The 19,027-nt window shown below is 40.1% G+C and overlaps 1 protein-coding gene across 1 annotated transcript in view; it reads left to right on the forward strand.

Annotated features, from left to right (window-relative positions):
- The window catches only part of flrt1a (fibronectin leucine rich transmembrane protein 1a), a 37,399-nt gene extending 18,935 nt beyond the window's left edge, over positions 1 to 18,464 (forward strand). The window contains exons 2-3 of the mRNA XM_035627117.1: positions 3,539 to 3,788; positions 14,260 to 18,464. Coding sequence (XP_035483010.1) covers positions 14,348 to 16,387 — 2,040 coding nt within the window. The 5' untranslated portion in view covers positions 3,539 to 3,788; positions 14,260 to 14,347 and the 3' untranslated portion in view covers positions 16,388 to 18,464. The remainder of the gene's footprint in view (positions 1 to 3,538; positions 3,789 to 14,259) is intronic.
- Positions 18,465 to 19,027: the final 563 nt, after the last annotated feature.

Consider the following 19,027-nt stretch of genomic DNA (forward strand, 5'->3'; position numbering starts at 1 on the left):
TAAATCACTGTGGGGCATAAAGAATTTGAGACACATGCACACACTCAGCTACACCCACATGGAAACAGTAAGGATGCACTGAAGCAACAGACACCTGATATACAGTATATGGTCACTAAATTATTCGTCCCAATTTTCCCAAAACATATACCAACACATACAACACTGTACACACTGACTAATGAGTAGAAGTAGTAGTGATAATATAGTAAAGTATGCTTGTTTTGCTTTATTTTCTAAGTACACTGAGAAAACTTGTGTATGCAATACATGTCATGGGAATGATGATCTGAACAGTGATATATTATTTACATTTTGCAACACATAAGGGCAAAAATTTAGTGAGAACTAAGTAGGTGTTCGGGGCAGTTTCCATTAAACTTTCATATAGCGTAGAGGAGTCAGTTTCCCTGAGCCTGCTGCTGCTTCTTCTTCTTCCCATGTCATGGTGAATTCTTATGTTTTTGGATGTTCCACAAATTCCACCTCACAGTACATAGACACTTTTGTGATTTCTGTTCATTCACAGTTTATACAAGATACATAATGTAAATACGACCGTATTAGATGTGTTGTTAAAAGCACATCTAACCCAGCACAGACCTAAATGTTATTGCAGTCTTTATGCTAAACTAATCAAACCAGCTGCCGGCCGGAGCTTCGTATGAACCGTTCAGGTATTAGAGATTGCTATTGATCCTCTCATCTCACTATTGGCAAGAAAGCAATTACAGTCCATTTTCCAAAATGTTGACCTATTCTGAAAGTTATTTCCCCCCTTATTATCAGGTTAGTTAGAGAATAAAAGAAAACGGGATGAACTGTCTGGCAAACACTATGAAGGTAAATGCGCACAGATGTTTTATAATATCATTTGATAGCATATTTTAAGAAAATAAATCCGGTCTCAAAGAGTTTGAGATGCTGAATGTGATGTTGATGATGGCATCTGGATAACACATCTGGGAAAAACAATAGCCCAAATATTGTGTTGTTGCACATATTGTCAGGTTGCTCAGTCAGATCGGCGCTGCAGCAGTCCAGATGGGAGGCAAAGGGTGTTGTTTTTTTACAAGCAACTGTGTCTGAGTCAGCAGATTTAACACAGAGCAAATCTGCAGTAGCAGCTGTGCTTGTCTGAAACGAGACCGAACGTCGCAGGACTGGGCGCGACTGAGCCTGCGCCTGTGTCACTGTGATTGACATCTCTTGTTAAGGGCAGGATTTTCTGAGAGGAGAACAGCAGCTCAGTCTTGTCAAGGTTAATCGGGAGGCGTTTGGCAGGAGTCCACAGTGGAGAATTCAGCTGGGAAAATTGGAGATATGCGAACCCAACCTGTGTGTCAGAGCTTGGGAGTCAAAGGGTCAGTTGAGTGTCACGGCAATGATAGGACGACTTATGGGATAGGGGTGGGCATTATGGGAGAGGAGAAGAGGTTTAGTGTAGAGAAAGAAGAGGGTTTGGCCCCGTCGGACCTCTTTGCAGACTCTTGACCTTTCAACAACTAGTCTGGCTTTCAATGCTTTCTCCTGAGTCTGATGTCTGCGTCGATGTTAGAAGACACCAAGGTGACCTTCCTCCAGTTTCACTTTCTGTAACTAGCACTTCTGATTTAAACAAAAATAGAAGGCACTGTATTAAATGCATGAAAACAAGTTGAATTGTATTTGTGTCTGTATCTGGCTGCACTATCACGGCTCCTGCTGTTTTCATAATAATAAAACAGTTTGTTTCTAGCTGGCACCGATTGAAATAGTTGTACGGTTGTTCTTTTTATTTGGCATAGTTGAACACAAGTGCAACACTCTCCAGGTTCTTTTATCGTCCCTGAGTGACTTGGTATGTGCTGCATTGTTATCTGGCATGGGATGATTGTTGGATGATTGTTTATGCTATGCCCAAATGTGTAACTGATAGTACGCTGGAATGAAATTACGGATTCCTTGATCCAAATTTTCATGTTGATTGACACAAACTATTTTGATTATTTCTGGACGTTAGAGTTGGGGTGGCACGGAGAAGATACTGCGTGAGGTGAAAGGAACGGCTGCATGACGGTGTTGGAACTAGTTAGATATAGTTTATTTTGCTCATAAACTCAGATCCTAACACACAGTCATGATACAAATGTTTTTAGATTCGGTGTGACTTGTACTTCCCGACAATGTCATTTTCTGTAATGGCCATGTCTAATAAACATCCATGAATCTGCTCAGAAATCAAAGAAAATAGACGCTCCTTCAACTTGCCTGATCCCAATTATCAAAGTAGCCGTGAGATAGTTGTCCATACATCCGTGAGTACATTGCCAACAGGAAATGCTAATTGCAAATTGAAAATACCTTAAAGGTTGCCAGTTTGGCCTTGGGGCAGTCGGAGGGGGCGCGACTGTCTCGATGTAGTGTGAGAGGGGGCAGGTAAAGAGTTTCAAAACCCCCAGCTCGAGCCAGAATTTAGCTGGAGAAGTAGTTCTAAGAGTTTCGAGACAAGCTGGAGAGGGTTTTTACAGTGTTAATTCAAGGTGGCACACTGAAGAGTTTAAGAATAATAAAGTTGAAGGCGCAACGCTGCTCTGTAGTCTACGATGTCTGATCGGATGAGCTCTGGTTTCCTCACAAGGAGTAAGTTGGACCGACTCGCAGGAAGGTGGCGTTCGGCTCAAGTCACAGAGCAGTCGATTTTAGCGGTGACAAAGATACCTGATCAGCATCGAGTTGAAGGAAAAGACCTGGGCGGAGGGGGGCCGCTGGCAGAAATACAGAAGCATGTCTGGGGAAACAAGAGAGATGGCTGGTGGTGGGGAACCTCAGACATCATTAATCATTTTCTCTTCCAAGTATGTGACAAAATCCTCTGAGTGCAGGAGGTTGAGGAGGACGGAGTCGGACGGGGGATTTGTTGCGTGTGCAGCAGACACTTGGTGCACGGTTGCTTTGGTGGGAAACTTTCACGTCCAAACACGTTCCTTCCATCTGAGGCTGATGACTTGTTTTGAACATTTACTCCAAACTTACTTTGATTTACCAATCTTTCTGATGACTAACAGGCTGACGCAATCTTTTGACTTAGTGGAAAGAAATACTGCTTTACATTTGATGGAAAATCAAGGGGAAAGAATTGGGTTTTTTAAAGTTTGCAGCCTTTATATTGCAGTTAAAGCCACTTTAAGGGCAAGTTCAGTTCGTTTTTTAGTGTTTTTTGATTAAATGGAATCACAGTTGACTACGTATATATGGAACGGCTGTAATGAAAGTTTGGTAAATGAATAATAAGTCACTTAATCCTTTAACCCGGAGAAGATGAAGAGAAGTAATAAAAATGAAATACTGTACTTGTCATACAGTAATAACACATGTTGGGCAGAGAGAGAGAGAGAGAGAGAGAGAGAGGGAGAGAGAGTCATGCAGAAAGATCTGTAATGCCATTACACTTTCATCACGAATGATCAAAACATTTAGCATCTGATTGACATCGATGACCAGCTCTGATACTCTGATTTACTTAATGATTTCTCTGTCGCCCCCATTTCCTCCACAGAGAATAAATCGGAAGCCAGAGGTGACAACTCATCTGCGCATCAAAGCTGAACATAAGAAACACCGAAGGAAGAGTTGGGACCACGCTGCTGCGCAGGGCCTCCAGCGTCAGCCTCCTCCTCGGTTTAGGGACTACACGTCGATGGGAGCGGTAGAAGAAACGTTCTGCAGACACTGAAGCAAACGTGTTGAGGAAGAACAGGGCAAATGCTGCTGCAGGACCTCCCGCCCTGTCAGCCCCACTTCAAAAAGTGAGTTTGAATGACGATTTATTAGCGATTTTCTTATTTCTATTTAACAGAAGTATTTTTTTTCAAAAAAACATGTTTTGCTCCATGGTTTACCATGTGATCAAACCTTAAAGTATTTTCCTCTGTATTGAGTTTGTACTGACTTTTATTTTTCTATAAATTATTTTAACCCTTTTTCTGAAAAATGAATATCTAGGGACCTTAAACGAACCATGCAGGATGTTTATCAACAACAATTTACAGTTTTCTGAAGATATATCTGCTCTAAAGAATATTCAAAGACTCTTCTGTGTTACTGAATGGAAAAAGTGGGTTTTTAATACTGTCTCTTCTTCTTTTCCAAACAAAGATGGTAACTGGAAGTGAAATATCTCCATGCTCGTTTATTCATTTTCTCAAGTCATATTTTCATGAAAAAAGCATGTTAATGTTTGGAAAAGGTTTTCCTCAAAGAGCAAGGGTGTGATGAGGAAATCCAATTTCAATTTGTGAAATAGGTTGCATGTTTTGTCCTCTTTTTATTGCACACAAACGGAAGACACATATAAGACACGTATATTTATTTATATATTCCTGTACATACGCACATACTTTGCGCTTTACTGCCTTTTTGCACTTCTGGTTAGATGCTAAACTGCATTTCGTTGTCTAAGTACCTGTACTCTGTGCAATGACAATAAAGTTGAATCTAATCTATAAAAAAAAGAGACACTTCTGGCTATGTCAAAGATCGAGGGGTATTTCTCTTGTACATTAAGTGAAGCTTAGCGCTGTGACTCAGATGTGACGGTAACAAATGCCAGGCATGAACTTGGACATTTTAACTCCATTTGATGTGCATCTAACACAATTATAAACTGAAATTTGAAAAGCTTCAGCCTACAACAGACTTGGTTCAATTAGATACAAAGAATGCGATGTAATTATTGCTTGGAATAACCAAAAAAATGTTTGCGCGCCTATAGTTTTCTTTCATCCTTTTAGCACTTTTCATGAAAAGAAATCCACTCCCATCAGTTAAAAGACCTTAAAGCTATAGCTGTAATATAAACCAAGGGAGAGGACCACCTTGACCGTACCTCTTTCTTAAATGGTGGCAGTAATTAAATAGCAGATAAATGAAGCCATTAAACAAACTAACACTTACCAATGGTTAAATGGTGAGCAATAAAGCTCGATTATCCCCTCATTTTCTCCTTTTGGGCAGGAGTCCAGAGAAAGCAATCAGTAAAGGTTGCCGTAAAAGCCGGCGTCCATTAACGAAATATACTAACCCGCTGCAATCGGTCAATGCTTTCTGGTGGACGGTATCTCGTGACACCGCGACAGCCTCAATTTGTGGGTTCATTTGCAAAGTCAATACACATTAGTTCATGAGGGCGGACTGTACCATATTTCTAAACATAAAAAAACAAAAAAGTAATATTGTTATATATCATTTTTACAGATGTATCCTCTGAATTAGGGAAAAATACAGTGGTCTGACAAAAATTCAGAGGTGCAAGCGAGGCCATGTGGTCAGAAGAGCGTGGAGAGTGTTGGACGACAAAAAGCAAAGCAACTTTTGCTTAACGTCCAAACACTCCTACAAGTACGGCTGATATTTTAAACCCCCCCTCCACACACACACACACACACACTGAGAAGTCAAAGTTGAGTGTAAACTGCAGAGATTTGGCCTTCTTTTTTACTGTTTATTCACTGCAATTTCTGTTATGGTAAAAGATGAATGGTGCAATGACACAAGATAATGTATACTTCATTATTAACAAAAGCCTGCATGCATACAGTAGTGCCTTTAAAACCAAACCAAACCACAACTGCATAACACAGGGAGACATTTATTCACTTTTAGTTGGATTAGATTTTGTCAGTGGCACTGTAATTCATTTTAATTCATTCATTTAAGTTGCATTGCTGCTGTAATCTTCCTTTGGACAAGATTTCATGAGATAAAAAATTGGATTTTAACTGGATTTTATTTGCCAACATTTATCATTTCAGCCAGCCAAAGTCAAAGCATTTTTTTTTTTAATGGGTAAAGGCAGAAAGGTAGCACTCGCAATTCCATCATCTATTATGTCATCTATAAACACGCTAACATTTCAGCCTGGTGGCCTTCATCAGAACAAGTATTTGTCAATTAATATCGGATAATATAATGACCGTCTAAAATTTGATTAAATAAACGCTGCACAAAGTGTGAGTGATACAGGGTGAAAGGGAGAAGCTGCTACAGACCGAGTGCAATACAATATGCAGGAAAAAAAGAGAAGGGAAAAATGAAAACTTGTGTTGACATAGACGATCTAAACAAGACATTTATGGTATTTGTAAATGGAGCACAAATGGGTGGCAGGACAGAAAAGTAGTGACAGGGCGACATGGTTGCAAAATAACACCGGGTATCAGTCGGCCACCTCATTGTCCCCATTAGTCACATACATGACCGGAGAGAGAGGAAAAAATGTGTTTCTTCTAACTGAGTAGAGACGTGCACGTCCATGTGGATTTAGTGTGTAAATTGTGATGTGGAGGGTGAAGGTGGGAATATGAAGATCAAAGTTGCTGACAGTGTGTGGGGGGGGGGGGCAACAGGCTGGCGCCATGGCAACAACATGTGATGGAAAGTGACCAAACAGAAATAATAGGGTTATTTGATATTTTCTGCTTGTTAGTTCGAATGTCAGACGATTTGGGGCAGGACGTGAATTTTTATTTTTATATAATCTTTTAATGGCCAAAACTGAACTGCATCCATAAATTGAGACAACCTGAAAAAATTCATATGAGCTACAGCAAAGATTTACAGTGCCAGAGGAGTTAAGTTGAATTTATACTTGAAGTAAGCCTTCATATTGATACCACCACCACAGCACAAGATGGGTGTATTTGGAGCGACAGTGGGCTACATGCATGCAGTATTCCTTTAACTGGAGTGACACTTCTGTTGGCCTTTTTCTTACTGCTGAGGTGAGACCACTGCTGTGAAAATCTATATGTGTATTTTCATTCATTCCCAGAAAGCAGTGGTCTCGGTGGTGGAAAGTGGAAATGGCTTTGCTACTGTACATATCTTTTACTGCAGCATGTTCTCCACCAGCATTAGAAACTTTTAGGATAATGTCGAGTGTCAACCTGCCGTGACCTCACCAATTTGTTTGCGAACTTCCGTTTTGAGGCAAAGCGTCAGCAAAATGAGCTGTATCCATGCCCAAATGCATACTGTGCTTTATCGTCTATCTTACTGTAGATGGGACCATAATTTACAAAATGAACATCATGCTGTTTTGAAGTAACTTGAAACTAGAGATTCAGACCATGAACTTCTCAGGAAAATGTTCACTGATGTTATAAATCAAGTGAGGAGTAGAATCGTTTTCTCATAGACGTCTATATAAACTGACTCTTTACAGCTATTGGAGTCGCCCTCTGCTGGTCATATACATGTTTCAGGCATAGGCTTCAAATTCCGGACCCAGTGACTACGTCAGTTTTTAAAAAGTCTATGGATAAAACACAAGCAATCACTGCTCTTGCAGTGTCTTCATGAATGTTTGATGGCAATACTAGTTTTTATTTAATGATAAAAACATCAGCCAGTGGTAGCTTTTATGAAAATCTTGACACCAGTCCCTTACATTTAATTTAAAAAATGTTCTTGCTAAGGATTGTGACCATGTCAATAAGTGGGACTTGTCAGTGCTCTTCCAACAACTATGATTGAGTATGTAATGGTAACATTGCAACCTAAATCTTAGCTTTATTCATTTGCAACAGCAAATATATTTTGAAGGATCAAAAAAAATTTTTTTTTTACCAACATGACGAGAAAATGTTTTAAAACATATATAAATGCTTTCACTGACAATGTGCTTTTTTGCTGCCAAAATACCAAATCTTGCAGTACAGTATCCACTTGTAGTAACTCCAGTATTATTATACTTTTTATAGTTACCATGATCTGTCCCTAACCGTGACCAAAGTGCAATTGTTGCCTAAACCACAGATGTGACGCTCGACATCAATACACAGATGCTGGAATCGTAGTCCAGCAGTCTGTATTTCCAACATCCACCCCGACCACCTCCTAGCGATTCTGATGCAGGTCATAAATGTGGCACTTGATTAAATCATAAAAAAAAATGCTTTAGAACATAATCGAGCCGGTGATTACATGCAATGTAATTTCAAGGAGACAGGGTTGGGGTTGGATATATCGGCCTCCATGATTTAAAGATGTCTCTTCTTTGAGACACTATTACAAAACTGTGACGTTACACTTTCCCTGGAAAAACAACCACTTTATTATCGATTTATCAAAATCAAGGGTCAAAATTGTGGGTCTCTCAATATTTTATTGTTGGAGTGTAACGGTGCCTTGACAAGCAAAGGTGCTGATGAGTGAAAATCAGACATCATCCTACATAACCTGAAAGCCCAGTGAAGGTGTCAGGGACACAGAGTTTTTCCACTGATGTTATCTTTTTGTTTCCCCTCTCTTGTATATTTGATATGGAGGTTCATTTTCTCCCTGAGAGCACAGTGTTGCCTCGTGACTCAGCTGCCTTGGCCTCCCACAGCCCTGTATTGATATTGCAACTTGTCAGGCATGAATTCAAATTTAACCAATTAAGCTAACCAACCTCCCTCTCTCCTTTTCTCGCGAATACAAAAATCCAATCACAGCCCCAGCTGAAGCGTGACAACCACAGCTTGACTGCGTGACTTAAAAGCAGAAAACAAATTTGCCTTTATAAATCCCAGTTAAAATGATTAAGTGTGTTCTTTCAAAACTGGAAAGTTTGAGGATAAACTCAACAATTAACAAATGCAACATCAGCAATTCTAAAAATTAAAAAAAAAAAAAAATAAAGCCCCAAACCAAATGAATTTTGGTTTGGAGTTTCTGAAATGCAAATGATTTCAGAAGCCTGTTATGTATTGATCAAAGACTGTATTATGTCCTCTGACACATAAGGTTTATTTGCCGGCTAATCTGCCAAGACTGTGCCGTCTCACTGAATCATCCACCAGTGTGGCAGAACAGCAAATCTCCCATTAGATATCAAAACGGTTTTTCCTTAAATTGCTTCATAAAATCCAGAGGCATGTCAGTCAGTTGTGTTTTTCATCAGCAAACAAAGCCTGCAAAGTAATATTATATCAGAAGGGAGCTTTTAAATATAAATACCAATGTTTACATTGATTTTAAATAAGAACAAAACAACCATGCAATCGGCTCTGTGAGACTGTACTTGAAATTAACAGTGCTGTGAGCTAAATGCTATGGTCAGCATGCGAACACAAACCATATGAACAGATTTTTCTTGAGCAGTTTTTCCACTATCAGAATTTAGTCCAACAGAAATTTTCCCTTTGGTGGAAAACTCAATAAAAACTATCATTATAACTGAAAAAAATAATAATAATTTGAATGTATAATTAAAGCAAAACAATGGAGAAATTATTATTCCTTCACTGTTAATTGAGACTATAATGTGACAGCTCCCTGCCAAAATCTAAAGTAAGGACATAATAATAATTCTAACAATAATGATAAGAATCTTTATTTAAAGAGCACTTTTTTATCCAAGTGCTTTGCAACAAAAACAAAAGGGAGACAATCTAATTCAGGGTTAGTGATATGTGATAAAATGTATAAATGATCATAATAAGGTAAACCAGTATCAATAATACTAATTGTGAGAATGATAATGGAAGGAAATGAAATAATGAATATTCTAATTATATAAATAGATTTTCAGTTGTTAATTCCCATTTAGCCTGAATCTCTTATAGATTCAGAAGGGCCCAGTTTTCTTGTTTTGTTCTTTTGAATTTACTGATTTGGAAGACTAGTAAAAAGGAGCATTGAAATGAAAGCATGAAAATGTTTTTCAAGAATCAGGATCTTTTCGTGAAAGGAACGTCTGTGCTCGGGCAATATTATAATAAGTCATAAATATTTGCTTTGGTCGCCTTCTTTATGTGACAAGTAAAATCCAACTCAAAAATGCCTGGGCATGTTATTTCTGATTTAATCTCCGGAGCCAGATGCTCGGGTTGTTAAAATGAATACCAAATAACACAATGGGAAAAAAGGTGCGGAGAATGTTAACGTTATTTTTAATCAGAACTGTCCATCACTGTCATCCAGGTACAATCAAAAGTAAAAAGACAAAGACTTGACTTCAATCTAAACTAAAAGGGTGTCTGACACACCCAGTTCAGTTTAGCGAAGATTACTTTTTCTATTAGGTCCCTTTGAGGAACTTGCTGGATTGCAGGGTCAGCAGAGCATGAAGATAGCCCTCCCAAAACCTAGTGAGCATCATGTTAGATTTGTTCTTACCTTGGCACACAATGCAGGAGCATATTGCTGCGAGGAGCTGCGGCCCTTTTGTTAGTGCTGAAAGGATTTACCTGTAATCTGGCTGTCTCGAGGAAGACACACTGAGCCGAAATAATTCAGTGTCAACAGCAGCTGCAGTGGAAACGACAGAGAATGAGACCGGTGTAGCGACAGAACATATTATGGCGCTGTAAAGATAAAACATGTGGAGCTATATATCAAGTCACCCCGCAACCCTGTGAACTGCATACCAGCAAACAAACCCCTAAAATGAATCTCCCGACTGTGAATCATGTGAAACACTCCCTAGATGCTGTACTATGTTTAATACAGTATACAGCACTTTACTATACATCATCACTTGTCTTTCATATTCATATGGCAATTGATAAAAAGACAGAATCTCTTAAAGTGCTATGCCAAAAACATACAGTGGAATTTATTGAAGTATTGAAATGATTGGCCTAATTTTATTAAAATGTCATGAATCCACATCCAACTTAACGTGTATGATATTTAAACTTAAAATTTTGCTCTGTTCATACATGTAATTTGAATCCTTCATATCACATCATCCATGTCTTGATATAGACTTTATGACAAAAATGAGAAAACCATTTACATCTGTAAGCACAAATCTTTATGTACGTCACATATCCGGGGTCTTTGTGTCAGCAGCTGAGATGAGAAACTGCTCCGTGCAAATCCAATCACTCTTTCATGCCAGGAAATTGCTGAGGAAAAAAAAAACCTGAGTTAGTACGGAGGCAAATCCATTACTTATTTAGCCTTTAACATGTTATTCAATCTGCCTCTATTGCATATTCACAACGCATGTTTTCAGAGAAGAGAGGCTAATATAAGAGAGTACTGCATTGGTACACCACAAAATTCAGGATTATAATTTATTATGAACCACAAATGCAAGGGTTAGTCATTTGGTTTGGAATGTCAGCTAATGAATATAGATGGCTTTATTTAGAACACTTGAAGTTTGCTTGCCATGTTGACAGTAGTGTCTGTTTATTTTACATGAAAGTAACAATAACCGTCTTGAGTTTGCAGAAGTGAGAAGAGAAAAATGTGGAGGGTAAAATATTTCTGTTTTTCTTTTTTTTCCCTGTGCTGTGTTGTACATTTGAGCTTTATTTGCTGCCTTTTGGGGATTAAATTCCATTTGATGTGTTTAGATAGCTTTAAGATTATATTGCAAATGCATGGTCTCAAATAAAAAGCCCACCTCTCTGTGGCTCCGACAACCTCTATGACTGACCAAAATGCACAGGCCATGCTTTTAAATCCTTATTTTTTTCTTTCTTAGATCCCTTGAATAACCATCATGTTTTGCACCATCCTTTCCACATGTCCAATCTGTAAATCTAAAGTACGATCCGTGGACATGGCATGTAAGATAAGCTGTGGGCCAATATTATCTTTTCCCTGCCATCAGTAAAATGGATTTACTGATACATCAGCAGCTCCTTCGGTCATCCAAAATCCGGTTTTCCAGATTTCCCTGTTCTATCCCTCTGTGGGGGTCTTAATGGGGAGATGGAATTCAAAGGTCTTGCTCAAAGCTGCTTTCTGTCAGTCTCACTCTCTCTCCCTCCCTGTTTTTTTTTATGTAAATCGATCCAAGCTTGGGTTCCAGTATTAGATTGGGGGTTGTTGTGTGTACTGTACTTTGCCTGAGGCGGCGGGCTGTCTGGCTTACACATTACCCCACATCCCCGCTTTGATCCCCTCTACAGAAAACTGAAATGTAGACTGCAACCATATACTGTAGCTTGTCCACATATGGGTTAATGTTTCCGATTCAATCATGCATGAATTGACAAACAGTACTTTTGAAGCAGAAACATTTAAATGCACAAACACAAAGAGCAGCCATGAGCTCTATACGTTTTTATATCATTCTCTGACAGAGCATTAAAAATGAAAAACCATAAGGCCCCCCAAAAAATCCTGAAATGTCTGTCTGCCATTCTTTGTAGCACCTGCTTAATCCGGAAAATCACAGCTCAATATGCTCTATTAATCCCTCTGGGTCTCTACACCACTTCAATCTCATGCCACATCTCACTCTTGTTTTTAAAGGGCTGACCCAAATACTCCAGTGTTCAAGAGACTCACTGCTGAAGCTCCTGGGATTCAAAAGTCATCCATTCTTTAGCAGTAGTCAGCCTCACACACACGTGCACACACAAAACCCGTACATGATGATGTGACTATATCTTAGTCATAAAATGGATTGATTACAAACTGCTTAAAGTAAAAACATCATCTCCTTAAAGTTTAGAAATTGTCCTACTCCCGAGGTTCCACTTCAAGTGCACTGACACCACTTCAGTGTGTCAAGAGGACTAAAGTGGAAGAAAGCATGAAACTACACTTAAAAGACTGAATATTTTGTGGAGCAGGGGACACAACACATAGATGTTTATTCATGTCACTTCAGAGTTTGACGATCACTAAGGTCAGAGTTGGGAGATACAGTATTTGAGCCTGGTTATGGATAAAAATCTTACAAAGCGAATAAAGTAAGGGTTAAACAAATGCATAAATAATGCATGAAAAATGGTGACATTGCTAAGGACAGCAGTATTATGGTTTTATTTTTCCAGTTCCAGGTCTTCAAAATCATGGAGAAGGGATTGTTAGTATGATTGATAGAGATTTTACTGATAGATGTCTCCAATATATGTGCTATATGAGATATATGAATTACAGTGTAACTGAAATAGGAGGATGATAGAGAAAATGCTTTGAAGTGTATTACAAATGTGTCACTACTCGACTTTGAATACAGCTGAACTCATAGTTTATTTCCCTAAAATTTGCTCTCCTAATGTCCAGTATTTTGAAAAAGAAAAAGAAAAGTACATAGAGATTAATGTTTGCAAATATATATTCAACAATGTCAACTCCCAGCAGGGATGTCTTTCATTTGGTTAGTTATCCTACTGTCTATCTTACACTCCTGGGAATCCTGTAATCTGCATGAGAGCTGACTGGCTATGGCAGATCACTTTGGATTTGTGAGGAAATCAATACTACAGTCTGACTGTGTTTGCTGCTGTGTGGGCCTTAACGGTTTGACTAATGGCCCTGGTTATTGAAGACTGCGATGCAACACTGTCAGTTGTCACTGACAGTGTTGCAATTTACCAGTTTCCAAATCTCTGTAGTCAATACTGTACTTACTGTAATAGCATGTCTCACTTCATCTGTAACAACAAATCATGATGCCAAAATAAAATTTTGAGTACAGACTCCCACAGCAAGATTTGAATGGCAAGAAATTGTTAATTGTTGTCGCATCTTCTGCATTGTGATGCAGATTATATTTCCATTAATATTTTGCTGTGCTTCATTAATTTTGATATAGAAGTTTTCATTAAGTTTTTTTGTGCCCAGTGCCATCTTGACAGAATTTAGCTCTAGAACACTATGGCTCTGAGCTAAAACATGTTGTTCCTTCTTGATAATGAAAAGTATCTGGCTAATGCAGCCATCTGCTGGCAACTCCTAATGGAGTTATGGGGCCTCTCAAGATATCTTAAATAATTCAAAAGTGGAGAGAATTCTCAAGACTGCATATCCACAAGGCTTCATTTTAAATATAGGAATTCAATTTATCATTGACTAAATATTAATTCTTGAATACCATAAACACTAAAAATGTTGTTTTATAACTGTCTATAATATTGGGTTACTATTGCTAGGTCAACATAATTATAGCTGGCTGTGCGTTTATCTTTGTCTTTCGGGCTTAGAATGGATGGCAGGGTGATGTCTGTGATAGGAATACTCACTGCTCCATTCATTTGCGTATATCTCTCTGATGATTATCAATTGTTTAAAACAACCTTGTTATTGAGAGCAATATGCCTCTGTAGGTTATTAGATACAATTATTGTAGCATGTTCCAACTGAGACCTAACATAATGACAATACAATGTGAAGCTTTGACATATTTCTGTTCTAATAAAGATTCTACTGAAATTAACCCACTTGTCTGGTCACCTGTATGTGATGTGACCATTAACTAATTCATTTGTGCATCAGTCCTGACTGTAATTTCTCTCTGTTTCTCTCTCCATCTCTCTCTCTTAGGATGGAGGTCACAGGATTCCAGCTGACATCGAGGCTTTGAGGATTAACCATAGACCTGGAAAGAGAGACAGTGCTTGTGTTTACCATTATGGAACCTGCAAGAGTGGCCAAACTGTGGGCTCGGCTCTTCCTGCTGTTTCTTTGCTTGACGCTACAAGCTGGCATGCTTCAATTCACTGCAGCCACGATACAAGGGTATATTGGAGACAGGGACATGGTATGCCCATCTGTATGCAGGTGCGATGAGGACTTCATCTACTGCAATGATCGTGGCCTGAATTCAATTCCATCACTGCCTCCATCTGCGTCCATCCTATACCTTCAGAACAACCACATAAATAACCCAGGTTTGCCCACCTCCTTGGAGCGCCATCTTGCTGTCCGTGTGGTCTACCTCTATGATAATGAACTGGATGAATTCCCCATGCATCTGCCACCATCTGTGCGTGAACTGCATTTGCAGGACAACAACATCCGCACTATTCCTCGGAGTACACTGGCTCGAATGCCTTTGTTGGAGAAGCTCCACTTGGATGACAACTCTATTTCCACTGTCAGTATTGAGGATCAGGCCTTTGCTGACAACCCCCGGCTGCGCCTGCTTTTTCTTTCACGCAACCATCTGTCTAGTATCCCCTCAGGACTGCCTGCCTCTCTGGAGGAACTGCGCTTGGATGACAACCGTATTTCCACAATCCCAACCCATGCCTTCCGTGGGCTCACCTCGCTTAGATGTCTTGTCTTGGATGGGAACCTTTTGGCAAACCAACGCATTGCTGATGACACATTCTCTCGCCTTTCTAACTTGACCGAGTTATCCCTAGTCCGAAACTCCCTCCAGACCCCACCTGTCAACCTGCCCAGTGCCCATCTACAGCGCCTGTCTCTACAGGACAATGCCCTTACCCATATGCCACGTGGGTCCTTGGATGGCATGCACAGGCTGCAGAGGCTGGACCTGTCGGGAAACAACCTGACCACCCTGCCAAAAGGACTGTTTAAAGACCTGGACAGCCTGGGTCAGCTGTTGGTGCGAGGTAATCCTTGGCACTGTGGCTGTAACCTGCGCTGGTTGTATGACTGGCTGCTTGCCCGTGGTAACACCATCACTGTCAGAGGTCTCACCTGCCATGGACCTGACAGAGTTCGGGACATGGCTTTGATAGACCTGACCAGCGAGATGGACGAATGTGAAGTGGTTAGGGCAACAGGGACCAGAGACAGAGTGGGTGGAGTGGATAGCTCTACTACTCACACCCCTCCACAGGGCTCACTCTTCACCCTTCGCTCAAAACGACCTGGACTGGGGATTCCTGACTCTGGCTTAGACTACACTCTTAGCAGCAGTGGTGTGGGGAAGAGTCTGGCCCTCAATGTGAAGCCTCTCTCTCATAACAGTGTCAGAGTTACCTGGAGCGTGGCCCAGCCCAGCTCCTCCTTCAGGCTGAGTTGGCTCCGACTTGGCACTAGAAATGCCATGGGATCAATCACAGAGACGCTCGTCAGGGGGGACCGTCGAGAGTACCTGCTTACCTCATTGCAACCACGTTCTAGCTACATCATCTGCATGGTGCCCCTGCCTGCCAGTTCAGAAAACAAAGGGGCGATTTCTGGAGATGCTGACTCTGATGAAGCTCAGGTGTGTGCAAAAGCTGAAACATCAGACCTTAGCCCATTGGAAGAGGAAGAGGAGGAAGATTCAAAGCAAATGACATCACTCCCATTGGCCGGGATTATTGGTGGGGCTACCGCTATTGTGTCTTTGGCTCTTATTTTTGGCATCTTCTGTTGGTGTGGACGTAGGACTGGGCATTCGTGTTCTCGTGACCACTATTCACGGAGCACCTCTCGAAAAAGCAAAACCTATGATGACTACATTGAGTCAGGCACCAAGAAGGACAATACCATCTTGGAGATCCGTGGCCCGGGGTTCCAGATGACACCTATGCCGGCTTGCCAGCCAATGCAGCCTAAACCCCTAAGAGAGGATTACATAATTCATACCATATACCCCTCCAATGGCACTGGCCTGTACCAAGGTGCCAACCATGTTTCTAATGCAGGACATGGCACCAACCGTGGCTATAGAGAAGGAGGAATCCCAGATATAGACTATTGTTACACATGATGTACTGTACCAGATCCTGTTCACAGTGTTATTGGTAAACTGTATAGATGCACAATTTCCCTTCGCATGGACACATCTGAAGCACCCCTCTGTGCCTTCTTCTTCTGGTCACCCATTCCAAATGATCTGCTGTTCAATGCACTGAAAGTACTATATGTGATTAACTGGAACTGAAATCATGTGGGAACAGTTCACTGCAGGATGCAGTAGCCAGAACCCCAGGTGTAAACTCACACTGACCATTTTCTCAACATCTTAGTAATGGCCTGTGTATGTTTTCTTTTTAGCTCTTCCCCTGTGACATGTTAACAAAGAATGTATCCACGGTGGAAAGGTCAAACTCAGCATAGGTGCAGATTGAATTTCTCTTCCACCCATGGGAGCCACAGCAGTCAATTCTAAAGGAATTAAGAAATGGTGAACAGACATTTTTGGTACTCATTTCTTGCTCACTGATCAAACACAGATGTAGTCTTATCAACTCACTGTTCAAATGCCTCAAGTATATTGATGTGCCCTACCAGCTATCCAAGGAAAGGGCTTTGTAAAGCTGTGAATTGTTCTATTTCAAACGATCCAATAACCACTTGTCTTAAAGTAGGCTTGTTATTACCTTATTCATTAGTTGTGGAGTTGAAGATCTTATCAGGGCTGGTCAGCCTTGGTTATACCTCTCGAGATCTTTCACTTGAGATCAGTATTGTAGTGTTGCATTAGATCAGATTAGATGCAGCACAAGCGTGTAGATAATTTACTTAGATACCGACTGGACTGTGTTTAAAAAAATGCTTTGCTTTTTCTTTATGAGTGGTTTGTTTGGTAATCAAATCCTTCACATCGCTCTTTATTTATTTAATTTTATTCCTTATGTGATGGTTTTTGTCTCTGCTAAAATATTTTGTTTTTGATTTCACGCTTGTCATGACTGCAGAAACCCTGCTTTGATTAAAACAGTGGATTTGGTCCATTTAACAGCAAAATACAAGAAGGGAAGATAATATCCTGTTGAGTGAGACTCTTTATAGTATGTAATCTGAAAATTAGAACCCACCCAAAGAATAGCATGTAAGCCCACTGAGATGATAGAAACAAACCTCAATCCCTCTCTTCCCATTTTGTGCCTGTGTGCTTAACCTGTGACTTCATTTGATGACTTACGGTTATAAAATGTTTCTTCCACACTCTTAAAATGATAACAGTGTTCACAGAGCATCCAGACTGGACGGAAATACTAATGTGGAGCCTCCTGTGTGAGGCAGTCTCTTGTGAGTGAACGTTGAAATGAGGGCGAGAACTCTAAGTGCAACTGAGGAGACTGAAACCGCAACACTGTTGACCTGCACTGTGGGGCAGCGGCCAAGCTGTGGGTGGGTGGATGGACTGGTGGGGTAGTTTGGAAGAGAAGTGACTCCTCGGTGAGGGGAGTTCATTGATGCTTGTTTTAGCAAAGGTAAAGGCCTCCACTCATTCCACCTCTTTTATTACTTAGCAGCACTAAAAATGTAAATGTATCAGCACTTAGCAAAGAACAGGGACAGGCACGGGGAGACAAAGGAAAATAAACATCTCCAGGCTCTGACAAAGATAGAGAAAACATTGCTGTGGCAAGGTGGTGTTCACCCATGCATAAATCTGTTTTTCATAATTCAGCTTTTTATCTTGGGTTTAATATTGTCCAACAGCTGTAAAGGGGAAACCAGTCAACTTCCTTGACTTTTCTGCCTGCCAGAATTTTACACTGGTCTCAGACATGTCAGTGGAATGTATATTTTGTCTTGCACCCAAATTCACTGACTTAAACAAATAACATCTTACTAGCCTGGCTAATTCTGTTTTGGGGAATGTTGATATTGTGTAATTGGTATCTTATAGTGAGTCTATTCCAGACACGTACTTCCTGATCATTTGTATAAATAAAACCATGGCCACAGCTACATGAATATTTTTTCTGGTCAAAATATAGACAGTAATGGTGCCATAACTTTGCGTAAAAAAACATGTGAACGTGAGATATGTGTGGAATTTGCTTTTTGAATTCATCTTCAGAGGGGATCAATAAAAAGTTTTATAATCTTGTTATTATTGAAACCTGTCATTTCACCCACTGCCATGGGGTTAACCTTTTTTCTCTGTATAACTTCTTTTACTGACAATAACCTTGCATTGAGGTATTGAGATATTTATATCCCAAGAAAAGTGCTTAAAATTACACCTAATGTATATATTGTTTTTATTTGATGAACAACACTTAGATAAACCATGGCCAACTACAGCCTGGGGCCGGGCACTGGGAACCAGCTAAGATTATAAGATAGAGCTGAGAGGAGTCAACAAGCCGCTGCCCTCAGTGACGTTTGGTTTAATGCAGCCTGGGACGTCCCTCTCTTTTAGACTTAGACGGCCCTAAGACTGTTTTGTTTAATCTACAAGTTTCTCAAGTCTTATGTGATATATTTTGTTGCTGTAGTGAAAAATCTATGATGACTGAAAATGAGTTCACAGCCTCTCCAGACATATTCGCTACAGAAATGAACCAGGGAGAAAATCTTTCAAACAGCTTAAATTTACTGCTGTCACAGATAATGAGCTCAAAAAGCCCAACAAAAAAAAACCTGACAATCGCTGTCAGAGAAAATATTT

Source organism: Scophthalmus maximus, chromosome 2, assembly GCF_022379125.1.
Source record: "Scophthalmus maximus strain ysfricsl-2021 chromosome 2, ASM2237912v1, whole genome shotgun sequence".
NCBI classification, from domain to species: Eukaryota; Metazoa; Chordata; class Actinopteri; order Pleuronectiformes; family Scophthalmidae; genus Scophthalmus; species Scophthalmus maximus.